An 18,124-nucleotide genomic window follows, 5' to 3' on the forward strand; every position below is an offset into this window, starting at 1 on the left:
CCCTATCTGCTGAACATGCTGGGGTTCTAAAAGCAAACTATCATCTAACGTCCCTGTTTTTTCTGGAGAAATTGAGCAGAAAAACTAATAGCATGATCCAACCATGTCTGTTTAGCAATAGAGGAGTCGCCCACCTGTGGAATAAGGTCTTTACTCAAAAGCCAGAGATCCATTCTAGAATAGATAGCATGAGGTTCTGAGAAATATGTTTAGTCTCTGTCTAGTAGATGATGAAAGTGCCATACATCAATTAAATCCCTGGTTTCCAAAAACCTCCTCAATCGTTTCCTATCCCATTTATCATAGATGACAGATCATGATGAATTATCCCACTCTGGAGTAAGATTAAATTCCTCTGAAAGCGAAGATCACTGAATTTATTAAAATAGGACCCTATTCAGTGTTAAGGACAAAGATTCAAAAAGATATATTATTTCCCTCCCAGGTGCACCTTCAACAAAAGATAGCAACCCTCTCATACTATATCTTCCACCCTTGGGGACAAAGAGTTTGCAAAAAGCATTGCCACCTCATTCTTTTTAGGTTTAACCTTATTGGAAGCAAAATATGTGTGAATATTTGTGTAAAATACGTCTCGCAGCTTGGGAGCAAATGAGTCTCGAACAAAGCCCACAGTCGTGTACATTCAGCTTTAAAGAAAAGCTGGCGCTTCCTAGGAGAGTTTAAGCCCTGCACATTCATGGCGATACAAGTTTGATAACTAGAGGGCATGTCTCAAGTTAGATACTCTGCCATCCATTTCCTCCCTCACCCTCCCTGTGTCCTTGCCTAAACATGCCAAGGTTCCCCCCCCCCCCCCCCCCCCCCACACACACACACTTCAATAGCCAATCACACTCGTACCCAAAACGGCTCTCTCAAGCCCCATCTTCCCCCAACTCCAGAAAAACTAGGCCACTAAGAAACCAGGGCCAGACTTCAGACAGCATCGCCTCAGGTCGTTTGTTACCTCTGCACCCAGCCTCCAGAACAAAACGAAGTTATAGTCCAAAAAGTAATAGGTTCGATAACTAGTAGAGGAAAATGCAGATTATTCCTGCAGAATTTATAGATTTGTAATACCACAAAGAGGTGAACCACATAGTCAAACCACATCTTTAGGTTGACCCAAGGGTCCAGGTTGCTGCTCAAGTCAGCGCTGCAAATGCTTCTTTTGGTCAACCCTATGCCAACGTTGACCCTGAGGTCCACGCATAGAGAAGTTAGGGTTTCTGTGGTGGTTTCTCCCCCTCACCAGACCAGAGCTTAGCACGAACAAGCAATTGTTGAGCCTCTAATGCTGAAGATGCTCTTCTGTAGCTTGTTTTCCACAACAAATGTAAGCCAAAAGGGTAGTGCCTTTTTGTATTGGAAAATTGTTATCTTGCAGACATCAAGTTGCTTCACGACACTCCCTATAGCGGCGCAGGATGATAGGAGATACATCCACAAACGGTTCTATCTTAGTGCCCTCCATAGTGAGGTGACCAGCTTTATGGGCTGCTTGCACAACCCGCTCCTTCTGTGGGAATCGAAGAAACAATCTACAATGTCTCTGTCTCCCTGCCTGTTGGGGGACCCAGGGCCCTATGGACGCATTCAAATTACAAGGTAGGCAGCTGTCTCCGGTTCTATCACTTTCAAAAACTGGTGCTATATAGATTGCATGAGTGTAAACATATCCCGCTCTGGCATCCTATTTTGCAAATTATTACGCCTTGCTCTTTTCATTATCATTGTGTTTTTTGTTTTTAAAGTAAATCCTAAGTGGTTAAGAATATAAGTATTGCCCCTGTCGGGTCAGACCAGAGGTCCATCGTGCCCGGCGGCCCCTCAGGTCCATGACCTGATAGTGCTCATACCCTAAAACTCTCATACACTTTTCGCTTAATGTCCTGTAGAGTAACCCTCTATCTGTACTCTGCAATCCCCTTCGCTTCCAGGAAGTCATCCAGTCCCTTTTTGAACCCCAGTATTGTACTCTGTCCTATTACCTCATTTGGAAGCGTGTTCCAGGTGTCTACCACCCTCTGAGTGAAGAAGAATTTCCTTGCATTCATTTTGAATCTGTCCCCTCTCAGTTTTTCTGAATGACCTCTTGTTTTTGTTGTCCCCGCTAGTCTGAAGAATCTGCCCCTCTCCATCTTCTCTATGCCTTTCATGATTTTATAAGTCTGTATCATGTCTCCTCTCAGTCTCCGCTTTTCCAGGGTAAAGAGCCCCAGTTTGTCTAACCTTTCGGCATATGAAAGGTTCTCCATTCCCTTTATCATCCTAGTTGCTCTCCTCTGGACCCTCTCAAGTATCGCCATGTCTTTCTTAAGGTATGGTGACCAGTATTGGATGCAGTATTCCAGATGGTGGGCGCACCATTGCTTGATACAATGGCAGGATAACTTCCTTCGTTCTGGTAGTGATACCTTTTTTGATAACACCCAACATTCTGTTAGCTTTATTTGAGGCCGCTGCACATTGCGCCGCTGGCTTCATTGTTGTATCCACCAATACCCCCAGGTCTTTTTCTAGGCTGCCTTTCCCCAGCACCCTCCCTCCCATCGTATAGCTGTACATGGGGTTCCCTTTCCCTGTGTGCAAGACCTAACATTTCTCCACATTGAAGCTCATCTGCCATCTTTTTACCCACTCACACAGTTTGTTCAGGTCGCTCTGCAGTTCTTTGCATTCCTCAACAGTTCTGACCCTGCTGGAGAGTTTTGTGTCATCCGTGAACTTGATAACTTCGCACTTCGTCCCCGTTTCCAGATCGTTAATGAATATATTGAATAGCAGCGGTCCCAGCACTGACCCCTGCGGGACACCACTTGTGGCCCCTTTCCAGTCAGAGTAGTGTCCTTTTACTCCTTACCCTCTGCTTCCTATCAGACAGCCAATTTTGGATGCATCTGTGGACGTCCCCTTCCACCCCGTGGCTCCACAGTTTCTTCAGCAGGCGCTCATGGGGTACCTTGTCAAAGGCTTTTTGGAAATCCAGATATACTATGTCTATGGGGTCACCTTGGTCCAAATGTTTGCTTATCCCCTCAAAGAAATGCAGTAGATTCGTTTGGCACGATCGTCCTTTACAGAAACCGTGCTGGCTTGTTCTCATCAGTTTATTTTTTTCTATATGCTCATTGATACCTTCCCTGATCAATGATTTGGCCATCTTCCCTGGAACTGAGGTCAAGCTCACCGGTCTATAGTTCCCCGGGTCGCCTCTCGATCCTTTTTTGAAGATCGGTGTAACATTTGCAATCCTCCAGGATTACCCCTGTTCTCAAGGATAGGTTGCAAATATGCCGGAGTAACTCCGCTATTTTGTCTCTGAACTCTTTCAGTATTCTCAGGTGGATCCCATCTGGGCCAGGATATTTGTCAGTTTTTAATCTATCTGCCTGAGAACATCTTCGAGGCTTACCTCCATGCATGATGATTTTCTGTCTTGATCCCCCTTGAAGATTTTTTCCGGTTCCGGCACGTTGGATGTGTCTTCTTTTGTAAAGACCGACGCGAAAAACTTGTTTAGTCTATCAGCCACCTCTTTTTCCTCCTTCACCACTCCCTTCCTGTCTCCCTCATCCAGAGGTCCCACCTCCTCCCTTGCTGGCTGTTTCCCTTTTACATATCTGAAAAATGGTTTAAAATTTCTTGCTTCCTTGGCTAGTCTCTCCTCGTATTCTTTCTTGGCTTTTCTGACCACTCGGTGACATTCTTTCTGATGCTTCCTGTGCTCTTTCCAATTTCCTTCAGTTTTGTCCTTTTTCCACTTCCGAAATGTTTTTTTCTTGTCTCCTATCACTGTCTTTACTTCATTGGTTATCCATGTTGGGTCTTTAGTCTGATTCTTTTTGCATCCTTTCCTAAATCTGGGTACATATAGGTTTTGTGCCTCACTTACCATGTCCTTGAGTAGGGACCAGGCATGCTCCACAGACCGAGCTTCCTTGGAGCTGTTTCTGAGCTTCTTCTTCACCATTTGTCTCATGGCATCATAGTTCCCTTTCTTGAAGTTAAATGCTGTTCCCTTTGTTCTCTTCCCCTTTGGTAATCCTACTTCCACTTGGAACAGAATCATGTTGTGGTCACTGTTTCCTAATGGTCCCATTCTTTAGCACTCTCCAGACCAGTAGAGGTTAATCTTTACGAATGGTATATATCCAATCATGACCAGCAAGTGAAGACTGAAAACAAAACTGTGGGACAGTATATAATTACTCCCTTCTCTATTTACATCAGTCTTCTTTCAGTCTCCAGCAGGTGTTGAGTGATCTGTACCCATCTCCCTTGGTAGGGCTGTTTGAATTTGTTTAGGGGGTTTCTAGTCCCTGTTTTTGGCCGGACAGAGCTTGGGCGGGCCCTGTTTGGGGGTCCGTCCAACCTCAGGGGTGTCAAACCCAGCGGGTCTCGAGCGGGGTTCCTCCCCCCACTTCCTCCACCTCCCCACATTTTTTTAGAGGAGCCTCAGCAGTAAGCCTTGCCCCCTAAATCAAGCAAGGCATATTGCTTCGAGAGCCTGTGGAGTCTGTTCTGTAAAAAAAAAATAAAAAAAAATCCTGAGGTAGTGCCGGTCTGCAGGGTTGCTTCCCTGTCAGTTTAATGTTTTTTACTGTATTTTTTCTTCTAACCGGCACTTTGTTTCTAGCTAGGTCGCGTATGGAGCAATTGTGCCCTTCTCTGGGGGAGTGGTCCAGCCGCACTCGCGAGGCACTCGCGGCCGGACTGAAATCGGTAGTTTGGCCCGGTGAGGTGGTGGAGCTCCGTCGGCAGCGGCTGCAGGCGCCCAGAGCTCCCCGCCTATGGTGCCTCGCAAGTCGGCTGGGAGCAGTGGGGAAGCCCGGTCTTCCCCAACCGCCCACGGAGGGATTCCCCGAAGGATTCCCTCTCAGCTGATTTTTTTTTGACAGCTGATGCCGACTTGCCTGTTTTAGTGGCTGGGACTGTTCAGCCTTCTCAGCTGCTACAGGCCATGCAGGGAGCATTTTTGGCGGGAACTTCGCCATTTTCTCTGTCTGGCCCCTCCATTTTGTCTGCAACCTCAGGTGACCTTCCCCCTGTATTGCAAACACAGGGGCAGGTTTCAGCAGGGACCCCTGCTGGGGCAGGGAGTCCCTGGGGACCCCCAGGGGTTTTTTGTCCCCAATTTAATTTCTTTCTTTGTGCAGGCAATTGGGGGTCCCACGTGCACCTGGGGGGTTTCGGGGGTGGTTTCCCTCCGCGCCCCCTATGGCTTTGCCTCCCTCTTTTCATTTGGCGTCCCCTCTTCCTCCTCCCTCATCCAAGCGCCCGCGGGGGGGCTTGGATTGCGAATTGGTGGTCGGAGGAGCGTGTTGGCATGGTTGAGGACCTGGCTGCTTTGGCGGGCTTCCAGGATCCTCTAGAGGGGACGCCCGCTGGTAGCGGGGCGGCGGGTTTCCCGTCTTCCAGAGCAGATGCGTCTGTGGTGCGCTTTTTATTCAGAGGGATGAGCTTTTAGACCTGATGTAGCAGGTCTCCTTGGTGCTGCATTTTTGAAGTTGCGCCACCGGAGACCCCGCATATGGGGGCCCCTCTGCTTCAGGGGGTCTGTCCTGTTTCCCGCTCTTTTCCTGTGCGTCAGGATTTTCGGGATTTTGTGTTGGCGCAGTGGCCTACGGGTGCCGTTTCGTTTGGTGTGCACCTTTGCTCATGGGTATCCCATCCCGGAGGGGGATAGGGCTACCTTAATTTCGCCAATGCGGGACGCGGTGGTCTCGGCACTTCCTAAGCGGCATACCGTGCCTGTTATGGACGGTTCTGCTCTTAGGGTCTCTGAGGAGCGTACGTTAGAGACACTTCTTAAGTATAATTTTGATGTCTCTGCCTTGGGGGTCCAGGCGGCTATTTGTGTGGGGCTGGTGGCTCGCACCGTGTTTCGGTGGTCTGAGCATGTCCTGGATCGTGAGTCTGATGACTGGTCCTTAGTGGATCAGGAGGTGGTGAAGTTTGAGATGACTGCCTCGTTCCTCTCGGTTGTTCTTTGTGACTTGGTGCTGCTAAGTCTGGGACTTTTGGTGGCCGCACGCTGTACCTTGTGGCTTCGCGCTTGGTCGGCGGTTGCCGCGTCCAAAACTGAACTTCCCAAAATTTCCCTTTCGGGGGTTGTTTTTTGTTTAGAGAGGACTTAGATCCGGTGGTTCAGACTCTGACGGACTCTGAGGTGCCCCGTCTGCCTGAGGACCGTGCCCGCCCGGCATCTCGGGTTGGCATTGCCCGGGGGTGTCTGCGAGAATTTCGCAAGTTTCGCCTGGGGCATGGGACTGCTTCTTTCCAGGCTTCCGGTTTTTCCCCGGGGTCGGTTGGCTTAGCGCATGCAGTCTTTTCAGGGGGCCCGTCGGGGGGCTGGGAGTTCCCCCCGGTTCCCCTGCTGCCCGTCCTGCGCGATGTCTCTTTGCCGGCGCCCCCTTTGGTTCCCGTGGGTGTCCGGCTTCGCAACTTGTTTCCCAAGTGGGCCAAGATCACGTCCGATCAATGGGTCCTGGTGGTGGTGCGGGACGGTTATGTACTTGAATTTTGCCCGTTCTCTGCCGGATCATATCTAGCCTTTCCATGTCAGGTGGCATGGGAGACGCTAGCCTTTCGCCATTCTGAAGCCTCCCGATCTCTCCTCACTCCCCCCCCATGATCTCTGCTCATCGGACAAGTCCCTCTTATCTGTACCTTTTCTTCCACTGCCAACTCCAGACTCCGTCCCTTCTTTCTTGTAGCACCGTATGCCTGGAACAGGCTGCCTGAATCAATGCATCATCTTCCATCTTTGGCAATGTTCAAATCCAAGCTAAAGGCCCACTTTTTTGAAACTGCTTTCATCTCTAACTCCCACTCACTGCTGTCAGATACCTATACCCACTGTATCATTTACTCTACCATAATCTCCCCAACCCTGTAATGTCCTGTCTAAATTAGATTGTAAGCTCTTCTGAGCAGAGACTATCATATGTTAAAATGTGCAGTGCTGTGTACGCCTCTTCAGCACTATAGAAATAATAAATAGTAGTAGCCTAATGCTTTCTGGGAAATAATCTGTTTCCGTCCAGGTGCATTCTAGATGTGTGGCTGCTAAAGCCGTCTCCCTTGAGATTTGTATGGCAGCAACATGGTCCTCCTATATACCCGTTTGCCCTGTTTTGTAGAGTGCATGTTGCGGCGAGACAGGACCTTTGGGGTCCTTGGTCTTGAGGGTTGGTACAGTCAGTCTGCCCTGGCTTTTTGGGGATAGTTGTGTATGTCCCACTTGTCTAGAATGTCTCACCTATTGCACTGGAAAATAGATTTATGTACTTATCCTGGTACATTCTTTTCCAGTAGATAAGTGAGACATTCTAGACTCCTGCCCTGTCCATTCTGTGCCTATTATCTCAGTTAGTTTCCTGTGTCTCCAAGTTGTACCTTAGATAAGTCAGCCCTTGGGGGCTAAGGAGTATACGGTATCTGTTCCTCTTTTTTGGCGGGAGTAGTTTCTGAGCTCTTGAGGGTTTGCTGGCTGTTTGCATCTGATATTCTTATGTTAACTCCTTTGAGCAGAACAGTTATGACCTTATTTGTATGGGTGTTTCTACTTCACTTTGGTTTGGTGGCCCTTGGTGCTTGGGTGCTAACTGTAGGTGGAGCTAAGGAGCTTGGTGAAGTACAGAAGAGGAACAGAGAAAACTGGATTCCTTCTGCAGATGGTATACGGCCATGGGGCCACTACCCACTTGTCTAGAATGTCTTACCTATCTACTGGAAGAGCTTACAAAGGTAAGTACATAATCTCTCTTTAGGTTTGTTTTGGGTGTCCATACATAAATTTGGTATCAGTGGCACTGCCTAATTTAAGGTTGGAGCACTGTTCTAATTTATTTTTCAATTCTTTTGCTTCCAAAGAGCACAGGAGCTCAGGTCCAGGTGGCAGGAGATATGCTTCCCAACTCTACAGAGAGAGCCATCACAATTGCTGGGATCCCACAGTCCATTATAGAGTGTGTCAAGCAGATCTGCGTTGTCATGCTGGAGGTGAGCAATAGGTTGATATGGGGTACACATTGCCATGATGTATCCTCAGCATTTCAAGAAAACAAATATTCAAGTTGTTTGTTTGACCAGTACTCCTTTGTGTACTTCTAAGCACCCAGTGCTGGCTAATTCTACAGGATGTTGAATTAGATAGACCCATAGTCTTATCAATGCAGTAATAAGTGGAAAGTCCAAATCCTTAAGTAAGCATATGATTATTTAAGGTTAAGTAGAATTCAGTACAACTTTTAGTGTAATTTCCAGTAACTTGTGATCACTAGCTTTTTCAGAAAGTGAAACCATGTAAATCAGTTCTTTAAACAATTCTCTTGGCAAGCAAGTCTTCTAATGTTATGAAGGTGGGGATTGCTGTACTAAGAGCATAGTAGTAATGAATTCTGAAAACTTGCCTTATTTGGTCTGTTCTCTGGCAGTGTCCCATTTCCATCTAGTGCTGTATCAAATAGTCAGCTCATGTTTTCATAGCTGATACTTAGTTCTAAATCATTCCCAATATCTTCATTTTATGGAGAATTTAAACATGGAACTCAATTATATTCCAAAAACAAGGAAACAAAACCCCATGATCAATATACAACAATGAAAATGTGGGGAAGGAACTGTACACATCAATCGGAGATAATATAAAATTTATTGAATACAATCACTTTATAACGTGTTAAATAAAATAAGATGGAAACAATCTGTGTTGTGTTGGAATCTGTGGTCTTGCTGCATCCAATATTTCTTTCACAATCCAGCCCCATCCCCTTTGGGTTCAGGTCTTTCTCTCCCTCCTTTGTTATGATCTTTCATTTCTCTTCTTCCTCAGGGTTTCTCCCCTTGTCTGCATCTCCCATAGTCCAGCAACTGCCTCCTGCCTTTGGTCCAGGCCCCTCTTTTTCTTTCTCTATCTTTCTTCTGCTTACAACCCCTCCCCAGTCCAGCATTTGTTCTCCTTTCTTCCAAATCTTTCTCTACCTCTCCTTCCTCCCTCCCTCCTTGGTCCAGAATCTTTCCACCTCTCTGCAGTCTCTCTCTTCTTTCTAGACACCTCCAAGTCCAAAATCTGCCTCCCCTTTGTTTTAGGTTTTTCTGTCTTCCCCCCTCCCCAGGGCCTGGCATTTCTTCCTGTCTCCCTGTCCACGGCCCAACTTCTCTCCCTCATTCACAAACACTCTGTCTCCACGTCCTACCTGTGTCGCTGCCAAAACCTTGCTTCTCCAACATCCTGCTTCTTCTGCCGCAACTTCTTTCCATGTGCAGTGTCCCGCCCTACCGGAAATGGGAAGTTACGGCAGAGGGAGCAAAATGTAGCTGCTGGAAAGCTTCGGGGCTGGTTCCTGACGGTATCAGTGGGAGAAGCTGGCGTGGCAGCTAAACCCCTACGGGCAGGAGAGCGAGCGGAGTGAGCCAAATTCAGGCCAGATTAAAAAAACTAAACGGGCCTGATATGGCCCGCAGGCCATAGTTTGCCCATGTCTGGGCTAGTCAGATGACTATGAAGTGTACTTTAGAGGAGAGGGGAGATATAGACGTTTAAATACCTATGTGGCATAAATGTTCATGAGTCGAGCCTTTCAGTTGAAAGGAAGCTCTGCAATGAGAGGGCATAGGATGAGAAGTGGTAGGCTCCGGAGTAATCAAAGGAAATACTTCTTTTTACAGAAAGGGTGGTAGATGCGTGGAACAGTCTCCCGAAAAGTGGTGGAGACAGTGTGTCTGAATTCAAGAAGGTGTGGGATAGGCATATGGGATCTCTCAGAGATAATGGTTACTGCAAATGGGTGGACTAGATGGGCCATTTGGTCTTTATCTCCTATCATGTTTCTATGTTTCCAAGTGCAGATTTCCTGGTTATCCAGCCTGTCCAGGAACTGTTGTCTCCAGTTTTTTGGTTGTTTTGGGGGTTTTTTTTAGAACATGTGCTTTCACATTGTTCATATAGTCATTTTGGTGAGCTGCTGCTCTCTCCTACTTGCTGAACTCTATCTGCCCTTCTATTCTCTTAAAATCCTCAATAGAAATTTCTCCTTCCACAAATCTTGCCGCATAAGCTCCTCAACTTTGGCATGATTATGCATTAATTTGAATACGTTTGGAGTGGTAGAAAGAAAAAAAAATCACTTGTTTGGATGCACCCCCCTGCTTAGCAGTTACACATTCCATATGTAATAAAGACCCCACCTTATCCTTCCATTCCTCTTCTGTAGGCACAACAGGCTTTTTCCAATAAGAGGCTAACAGCATTTGGCTGCAGAAAAACCCAGACGGAGTAGTTTTCTACGCCACCAGACATCCCTCAGATTAGTAAGACCCAATAAACAAGTCTGGAGTAAGCGAAACCAACTCTTCCAACCAGGAAGTCAAACATCCAGTAATCATAACCCAATATGGTCTAACCTTAGCACAATCCCACCATCTACATGAAAAAATGTCCCTCGATCCTCCCCACATCTCCAACAAATATCAGGTACATTAGGAAACATAACATGTAAACGAGCTGGAGTATAGTACCTTTGAGATACAATTTAATATGCATTCTCCTGAACCAACACACACACTGATGCTTTATGTATTTCAGAACATATTATATTCCACTGACTCTCCGACAGACGAGACCCTAAGTCTACCTCCCACTTATCCCGAAAAGAAAAAATAGGTTTCTTTAGCACTCTCCAGACCAGTAGAGGTTAACTTTACGAATGGGTATATATCTAATCATGACCAGCAGGTGGAGACTGAAAACAAAACTTTGGGACAGTATATACTATCCTCCCTTCTCTATTTCCCTCAGTCTTCTTTCAGTCTCCAGCAGGTGTTGAGTGATCTGTACCCATCTCTCTTGGTAGGGCTGTTGGAATTTGTTTAGGGGTTTATTGTCCCTGTTTTTGGCCGGACGGAGCTTGGTCGGGCCCTGTTTGGGGGTCCGTCCGACCTCGGGGGTGTCAAACCCGGCGGGTCACGAGCGGGGTCCCTCCCCCCACTTCCTCCACCTCCCCACATTTTTTTAGAGGAGCCTCAGCAGTAAGCCTTGCCCCCTAAGTCAAGCAAGGCATATTGCTTCGAGAGCCTGTGGAGTCTGTTCTGTAAAAAAAAAAAAATAAATAAATAAATAAAAAATCCTGAGGTAGTGCTGGTCTGAAGGGTTGTTTCCCTTTAAGAAAACTGTATTTTACTGTATTTTTTCATGTAACCAGCACTTTTTTATAGCTAGGTCGCGTCTGGAGCAATTGTGCCCTTCTCCGGGGGAGTAGGCCACAATTTTAGTCCAGCCGCGAGGCACTCGCGGCCGGCCTGAACTCGGCGGTTTGGGTCGGTGAGGTGGTGGAGCTCCGTCGGCAGCGGCTGCAGGCGCCCAGAGCTCCCCGCCGATGGTGCCTCGCGAGTCGGCATGGAGCAGTGGGGAAGCCCGGTCTTCCACAACCGCCCACGGAGGGATTCCCCGAAGGATTCCCTCTCAGCTGATTTTTTGACAGCTGATGCCGACTTGCCTGTCTTAGCGGCTGAGACTGTTCAGTCTTCTCAGCCGCTACAGGCCATGGAGGGAGCATTTTTGGCGGGAACTTCGCCATTTTCTTTGTCTGGCCCCTCCATTTTGTCTGCAACCTCAGGTGACCTTCCCCCTGTATGGCGAACACAGGGGCAGGTTTCAGCATGGACCCCTGCTGGGGCAGGGAGTCCCTGGGGACCCCCAGGGGTTTTTTGCCCCCAATTTATTTTCTTTCTTTGTGCGGACTTTTGGGGGTCCCACGTGCGCCTGGGGGGTTTCGGGGGGGGGTTTCCCTCCGCGCCCCCTATGGCTTTGCCTCCCTCTTTTCGTTTGGCGTCCCCTCTTCCTCCTCCCTCATCCAAGCGCCCGCGGGGGGGCTTGGATTGCGAATTGGTGGGCGGAGGAGCGTGTTGGCCTGGTTGAGGACCTGGCTGCTTTGGCGGGCTTCCAGGATCCTCTAGAGGGGACGCCTGTTGGCAGCGGGGCGGCGGGTTTCCCGTCTTCCAGAGCAGATGCGTCCGTGGTGCGCTTTTTTATTCAGAGGGATGAGCTTTTAGACCTGTGTAGCAGGTCTCCTTGGTGCTGCATTTTTGCAGTGGCGCCGCCGGAGACCCCGCGTATGGGGGCCCCTCTGCTTCAGGGGGTCTGTCCTGGTTCCCGCTCTTTTCCTGTGCGTCAGGATTTGCGGGATTTTGTGTTGGCGCAGTGGCCTATGGGCGCAGTTTCGTTTGGTGTGCGCCTTGGCCCTTGGGTATCCCGTCCCGGAGGGAGGTAGGGCTACCTTAATTTCGCCAATGGGGAACGCGGTGGTCTCGGCACTTCCTAAGCGGCATACCGTGCCTGTTATGGACGGTTCTGCTCTTAGGGTCTCGGAGGCGCGTGCGTTAGAGACTCTTCTTAAGTATGATTTTGATGTCTCTGCCTTTGGGGTCCAGGCGGCTGTTTGTGGGGAGCTAGTCGCTCGCGCCGTGTTTCGGTGGGCTGAGCGTGTCCTGGATCGGGAGTCTGATGACTGGTCTCTAGTGGATCAGGAGGTAGCGAAGATTGCGATGGCTGCCTCGTTCCTCTCAGATGCTCTTTATGACTTGGTGCGGATTTCGGCTAAGTCTATGGCATGGCCGCGCGGCGTATTTTGTGGCTGCGCGCTTGGGCGGCGGATTCTGCGTCCAAAGCTAAGTTTACTAAAGTTCCCTTTAGGGGGTCTTTTTGTTTGGAGAGGAATTAGATGAGTTGATTCAGACTCTGACGGACTCGAAGGTGCCCCGTCTGCCTGAGGACCGTGCCCGCCCTGCGTCTAGGTGTGGGGCTGCCCGGGGGCGTTTGCGGGAATTTCGCAAGTATCGCCCGGGGCGTGGGGCTGCTTCTTTCCCGGCTCAGGGTTTTTCCCGGGGTCGGTTCTTCCAGCGCATGCAGCCCTTTCGGGGGGCCCGTCGGGGGGCAGGGAATCCCTCCGCCGGTTCCCCCGCTTCCCGTCCTGCGCAATGACTCCTTGCCGGCGCCCCCTTTGGTTCCGGTGGGGGCCCGGCTGCGCAAATTTTTCCCCAAATGGGCCGAGATCGCGTCCGATCAGTGGGTCCTTGAGGTGGTGCGGGACGGTTACGCTCTGGAGTTTACCCGCTCTCTGCCGGACCTTTTCCTCGCTTCTCCATGTCAGACTCCATGGAAGACGCAGGCTTTTCGTCAGACCCTTCAGCGTTTGCTAGATCTCGAGGCAGTGGTGCCGGTGTCCCCTACGGAGTGGGGCACCGGCAGGTACTCCATTTACTTTGTGGTGGCCATAAAGGAGGGGACCTTTCGGCCCATCCTGGATTTGAAAGGGGTCAACAGAGCTCTCAAGATTCCGTCTTTCCGCATGGAAACGCTGCGGTCGGTCATTCTGGCGGTTCAGCCGGGGGAGTTTCTTATGTCTCTCGATCTGACGGAGGCCTACTTGCAGGTTCCAATTCGGGCCTCTCATCAGCACTTCCTTCGCTTTGCGATCTTGGGGCGGCACTTTCAGTTCTGTGCGCTTCCCTTTGGTCTGGCCACGGCTCCTCGGACGTTCACCACGGTAATGGTGGTCGTTGCGGCAGCCTTGCGGTCGGTGGGCATCCTGGTTCACCCCTACCTGGACGACTGGTTGATTCGGGCAAAGTCGTTGCAGGAGAGCTCCCGGGTTACGGCTCGGGTGGTGGAGTTTCTCCGGTCGCTGGGCTGGGTGGTCAACCTTTCCAAGAGTCGGTTGGTCCCGGCTCAGCGTCTGGAGTGCCTTGGGGTTATGTTCGACATCTCCTTGGGGAAGGTCTTCCTTCCAGAGGCCCGGGTGAGCAAATTGCAATCTCAGATTCGCCTGCTTTTGGCGTCCCGGGGTCCTCGGGCGCGAGATTTCCTCCAAGTCCTGGGGTCAATGGCGGCGTCCCTGGACGTGGTGAGGTGGGCGCGGGCCCACATGCGTCCTCTTCAGTATGCTCTGCTCCGGAGGTGGTCTCCCCGGAGGCAAGATTTGGATGTTCCGGTTCCCCTGCGAGGCTTGGCGCGCTGCAGTCTGCGCTGGTGGCTCCGGACCCCTCACCTGGTTCAGGGGGTGGGTCTGGATCTCCCGCAGTGGACGGTGCTCCTTACGGATGCGAGTCTCCTCGGTTGGGGGGCTCAGTTTATGGGCCACTCAGCTCGGGGCACCTGGTCCGCGGAGGAGGCCTCCTGGTCGATCAACGAGTTGGAGACCAGAGCGGTCAGGCTGGCGCTGTTAGCTTTCCACTCCCTTTTGCTGGGCAAGTCGGTCAGAGTCCTGTCGGACAATGCCACGGCGGTGGCTTATGTCAATCGTCAGGGGGGCACCAAGAGCACTCCTGTGGCGCAGGAGGCGGCTCGGCTCATGGTTTGGGCGGAGTCCCATCTTCTGGACCTCTCGGCTTCTCTTATAGCCGGGGTAGAAAATGTTCAGGCAGACTTCCTCAGTCGTCACTTCCTGGATCCAGGAGAGTGGTTTCTCGGCGCCGGAGCGTTTCGGTTGATAGTGCAAGATTGGGGGCAGCCCCTGATGGACCTGATGGCCACGAGTGGCAACGCCAAAGTGCCCCGCTTCTTCAGTCGTCGCAGGGAAGGGCTGGCCGAGGGTCTGGATGCTCTGGTCCAGCCGTGGCCAACGGAGGGGCTGTTGTATGTGTTCCCTCCTTGGCCGCTGGTGGGCAGAGTGCTTCTTCGCATTGTTCACCATCCGGGTTTGGTGGTGCTGGTGGCTCCGGATTGGCCTCGACGTCCGTGGTATGCGGATCTGGTGAGGCACCTGGTGGCGGTTCCTCTTCCTCTGCCTCTCTCGGACGACCTTCTGATGCAGGGTCCCATTCCCTTGTTCGACCCGTCTCTCTTCTGTCTTACGGCGTGGCTCTTGAAAGGGGTCGCCTTAGCAAGAAGGGATATTCAGACAAGGTGATCGCTACACTGTTGGGGTCCCGGAGGCTTTCTACCTCTCGGGCTTATGTGCGGGTTTGGCGTCTCTTTGAGGAATGGTGTCGGGCGCGGGGAGTGACCTCTTTTCGCGCTTCTCTGCCTAACATTCTAGAGTTCTTGCAGGATGGCCTGGATAGAGGCCTGGCTTGGTCTTCTCTCCGGGTTCATCTTGCGGCCCTGTCGACCTTTCGAGGGTTGGTGTCAGGTCAGCGTTTATCGGCTCTTCCTGATGTGATTCGGTTTCTGCGGGCGGCCAAGTTGCTTAGGCCTCCCCTACGGCCCTCGGTTCCCTCTTGGGATCTTAATCTGGTTCTCTCTGTTTTGGTGCGCCCGCCTTTCGAGCCCTTGGACGACTGTTCTTTGAAGGACCTTACTTTGAAGGCGGTCTTTTTGGTGGCCATTACTTCTGCTAGGCGTATTTCTGAGCTGCAGGCTTTCTCTTGTAGGGCTCCCTTCTTGGAGTTGTCTAGGGAGCGGGTCGTCTTGCGGCCTGTTCCTTCCTTTCTGCCGAAGGTTGTTTCTCCTTTTCATGTCAATCAATCGGTGGTTCTCCCGGTCTTGGGTGGTCGGGAGGGCTCTTCTGAGCAACGGCAGCTGCGCAAGTTGGATGTCGGTCGGGTCCTTCGCTCTGATGTGCAGCGGACCCAGGAATTCCGGAAGTCCGATCATCTCTTTGTCCTCCTGGCTGGTCCTCGTCGGGGAGCTGGCGCTTCTAAGGCTACTATTGCGCGCTGGATCAAGGAGACGATTGCTTCCGCTTATCTTCTGATACAGCAGCCTGTTCCGGAGTTTCTCAAGGCTCATTCCACTCGGGGTCAGGCGGCTTCTTGGGCTGAGTCGTCGCTCGTGCCTCCGGTGGATATTTGTAAGGCTGCGGTTTGGTCCTCCTTGTATTCTTTTGTTCGGCATTATCGGGTAGATGTTCAGGCGCGTCGGGACGCGGTGTTCGGTGAGCGTGTTCTGGTATCGGCCCTTCGGGGGTCCCGCCCGTGAGAGGGACTGCTTTGGTACGTCCCATTCGTAAAGTTAACCTCTACTGGTCTGGAGAGTGCTAAAGAAGGAGAAATTAGGTTCTTACCTGCTAATTTACTTTCTTTTAGCTTCTCCAGACCAGTAGAGGTCCCCACCCTGTCTGTTGTTGTTGTTGTTGTTGTTGGGGCTGTTTTCGCGGGCAGTTTTTGTTTTTTGCTGCGGGTTCTAGTATTTTTCTAGGGCCGGGGAGAATTAAAGAACAGCGGCTGTGGCTCGGCTGGCTTAGCTGGCGAGCTGTGGGGACATTTTCCTTCGGGTATTTCTCCTCTGCATTTTCCAACAGCATTTGGGTATGTTATTTGTTACTCCTGTTCGGAGTATTGTTTTCTTCCTGTTTTCCAGTTCTTGGTTCTGCTTGGCTATTCGGCAGACTGAGGGAAATAGAGAAGGGAGGATAGTATATACTGTCCCAAAGTTTTGTTTTCAGTCTCCACCTGCTGGTCATGATTAGATATATACCCATTCGTAAAGTTAACCTCTACTGGTCTGGAGAAGCTAAAAGAAAGTAAATTAGCAGGTAAGAACCTAATTTCTCCTTATTCCAGCCCCACTGCCTCCTCATCGAGCCCCACAAAATAAATGCTTAAGAAAAGGGTTCTCCGCCCCCCCGCAAAAGAGCCCCTGTAGACAAAGAACCCTATATCCATTCCCGCAGAGGCTGCTGCCCAACCCAAAATTGTTCCATCTGCACCCACAAATTAACCCCTTCCAAAGAACAATCCAAAATAAGCTGAGCCACCTGATAGTACCAAAGAAGATTCAGTACGCCCCCCCCCTCCCCGTTCTCTAGGGGCCCACATAACCCTTTTAGTCAACCTAGAAGCTTTATATCGCCAAATAAACCTGGAGAAGGTTCTCTGCAAGCATACCAAAAGACCCCTAGGAAGGGGAATAGGCAGCGTTTGAAATAAAACTGGGGAAGGAAATTTCATTTTCAACACCACTATTCTCCCCCACCATGACAACCACAACCCCCTCCCCCTCCACTGTTGAAGCTCTCGTCTCACCTGCACCAACAATGGTCCATAATTAGCTGAATAAAGTTCAGTCAAATCCTTAGTAATCTAAATTCCAAGATATCTAAATTTCTCCCCCCCCCCCAGTCAAAAGGAAAGGCCACGTATAATCCCCCTTTCCATTCCCTCTTCCAAGTTAACACCCATCAATTCTGTCTTATCCATATTAACTGTAAACCCTGCTATTCACCCCCCCCCCCTTACATTTGGAAAATATCTAAAATAGGAAGGGTACCCTCCGGGTCTCAAATATACAACAAAATATAATCTGCAAAAAGTGCAATGCGATTTTCAAACCCCCCCCAACCCCCTTGCAAGCCAGGATGCGTACGAATCGCCTCTGCAAGAGGTTCAATGGACAATGCAAATGGCAGGGGTGCCCATTGTCCCCTCTGCTGAGTACCTCCACCGATGTAAAAAAAAAAAAAAATCTGTATAAGACCCATTTATTTTAATACATGCCCTAGTATACAGGGCTCGTACCCAACTACAAAATACGGGACTTAAGCCTACTCTATCCATAACAGCCCAAAGAAAGTCCCAAATGACCCTATCAAAGGCTTTCTCCGCATCAAAAGCCAGTACTGCCATCACCCCCCCCCCCCCCTGGAGGCGCAGGACCTCCCACATCACATGCAAGGTACGTCTCGCACCTAACATAGAAATAGACGGCAGATAAGGGCCACGGCCCATCTATTCTGCCCACCCCAATGACCCTCCCCTACCTTTCTCTGTGAATAGATCCCACGTGTCTATCCCATTTGGCCTTAAAATCAGGCACGCTGCTGGCCTCAATAACCTGAAGTGGAAGACTATTCCAGCGATCAACCACCCTTTCAGTGAAAAAGAATTTCCTGGTGTCCCCGTGCAGTTTCCCGCCCCTGATTTTCCACGGATGCCCCCTTATTGCCGCGGGACCCTTGAAAAAGAATATTTTCTTCAACCTCGATGCGGCCCGTGAGATACTTGAATGTCTCGATCATGTCACCCCTCTCTCTGCGATCCTCGAGTGAGTACAGCTGCAACTTATCCAGCCGTTCCTCGTACGGGAGATCCTTGAGTCCCGAGACCATCCGGGTGGCCATTCTCTGCACCGACTCCAGTCTCAGCACATCCTTACGGTAATGCGGCCTCCAGAATTGCA

At 50.3% G+C, this 18,124-nt stretch overlaps 1 protein-coding gene across 5 annotated transcripts in view; it reads left to right on the forward strand.

The window, feature by feature from the left end:
• PCBP2 (poly(rC) binding protein 2) overlaps window positions 1-18,124 on the forward strand; it is a 182,214-nt gene that overhangs the window by 63,309 nt on the left and 100,781 nt on the right. For all 5 annotated transcript variants that reach the window (XM_033938356.1, XM_033938357.1, XM_033938359.1 and 2 more), the window contains exon 7: window positions 7,882-8,010. In XM_033938356.1, the coding sequence (XP_033794247.1) occupies window positions 7,882-8,010 (129 nt within the window). The remainder of the gene's footprint in view (window positions 1-7,881; window positions 8,011-18,124) is intronic.

Source organism: Geotrypetes seraphini, chromosome 3, assembly GCF_902459505.1.
Source record: "Geotrypetes seraphini chromosome 3, aGeoSer1.1, whole genome shotgun sequence".
Taxonomy (NCBI): Eukaryota; Metazoa; Chordata; class Amphibia; order Gymnophiona; family Dermophiidae; genus Geotrypetes; species Geotrypetes seraphini.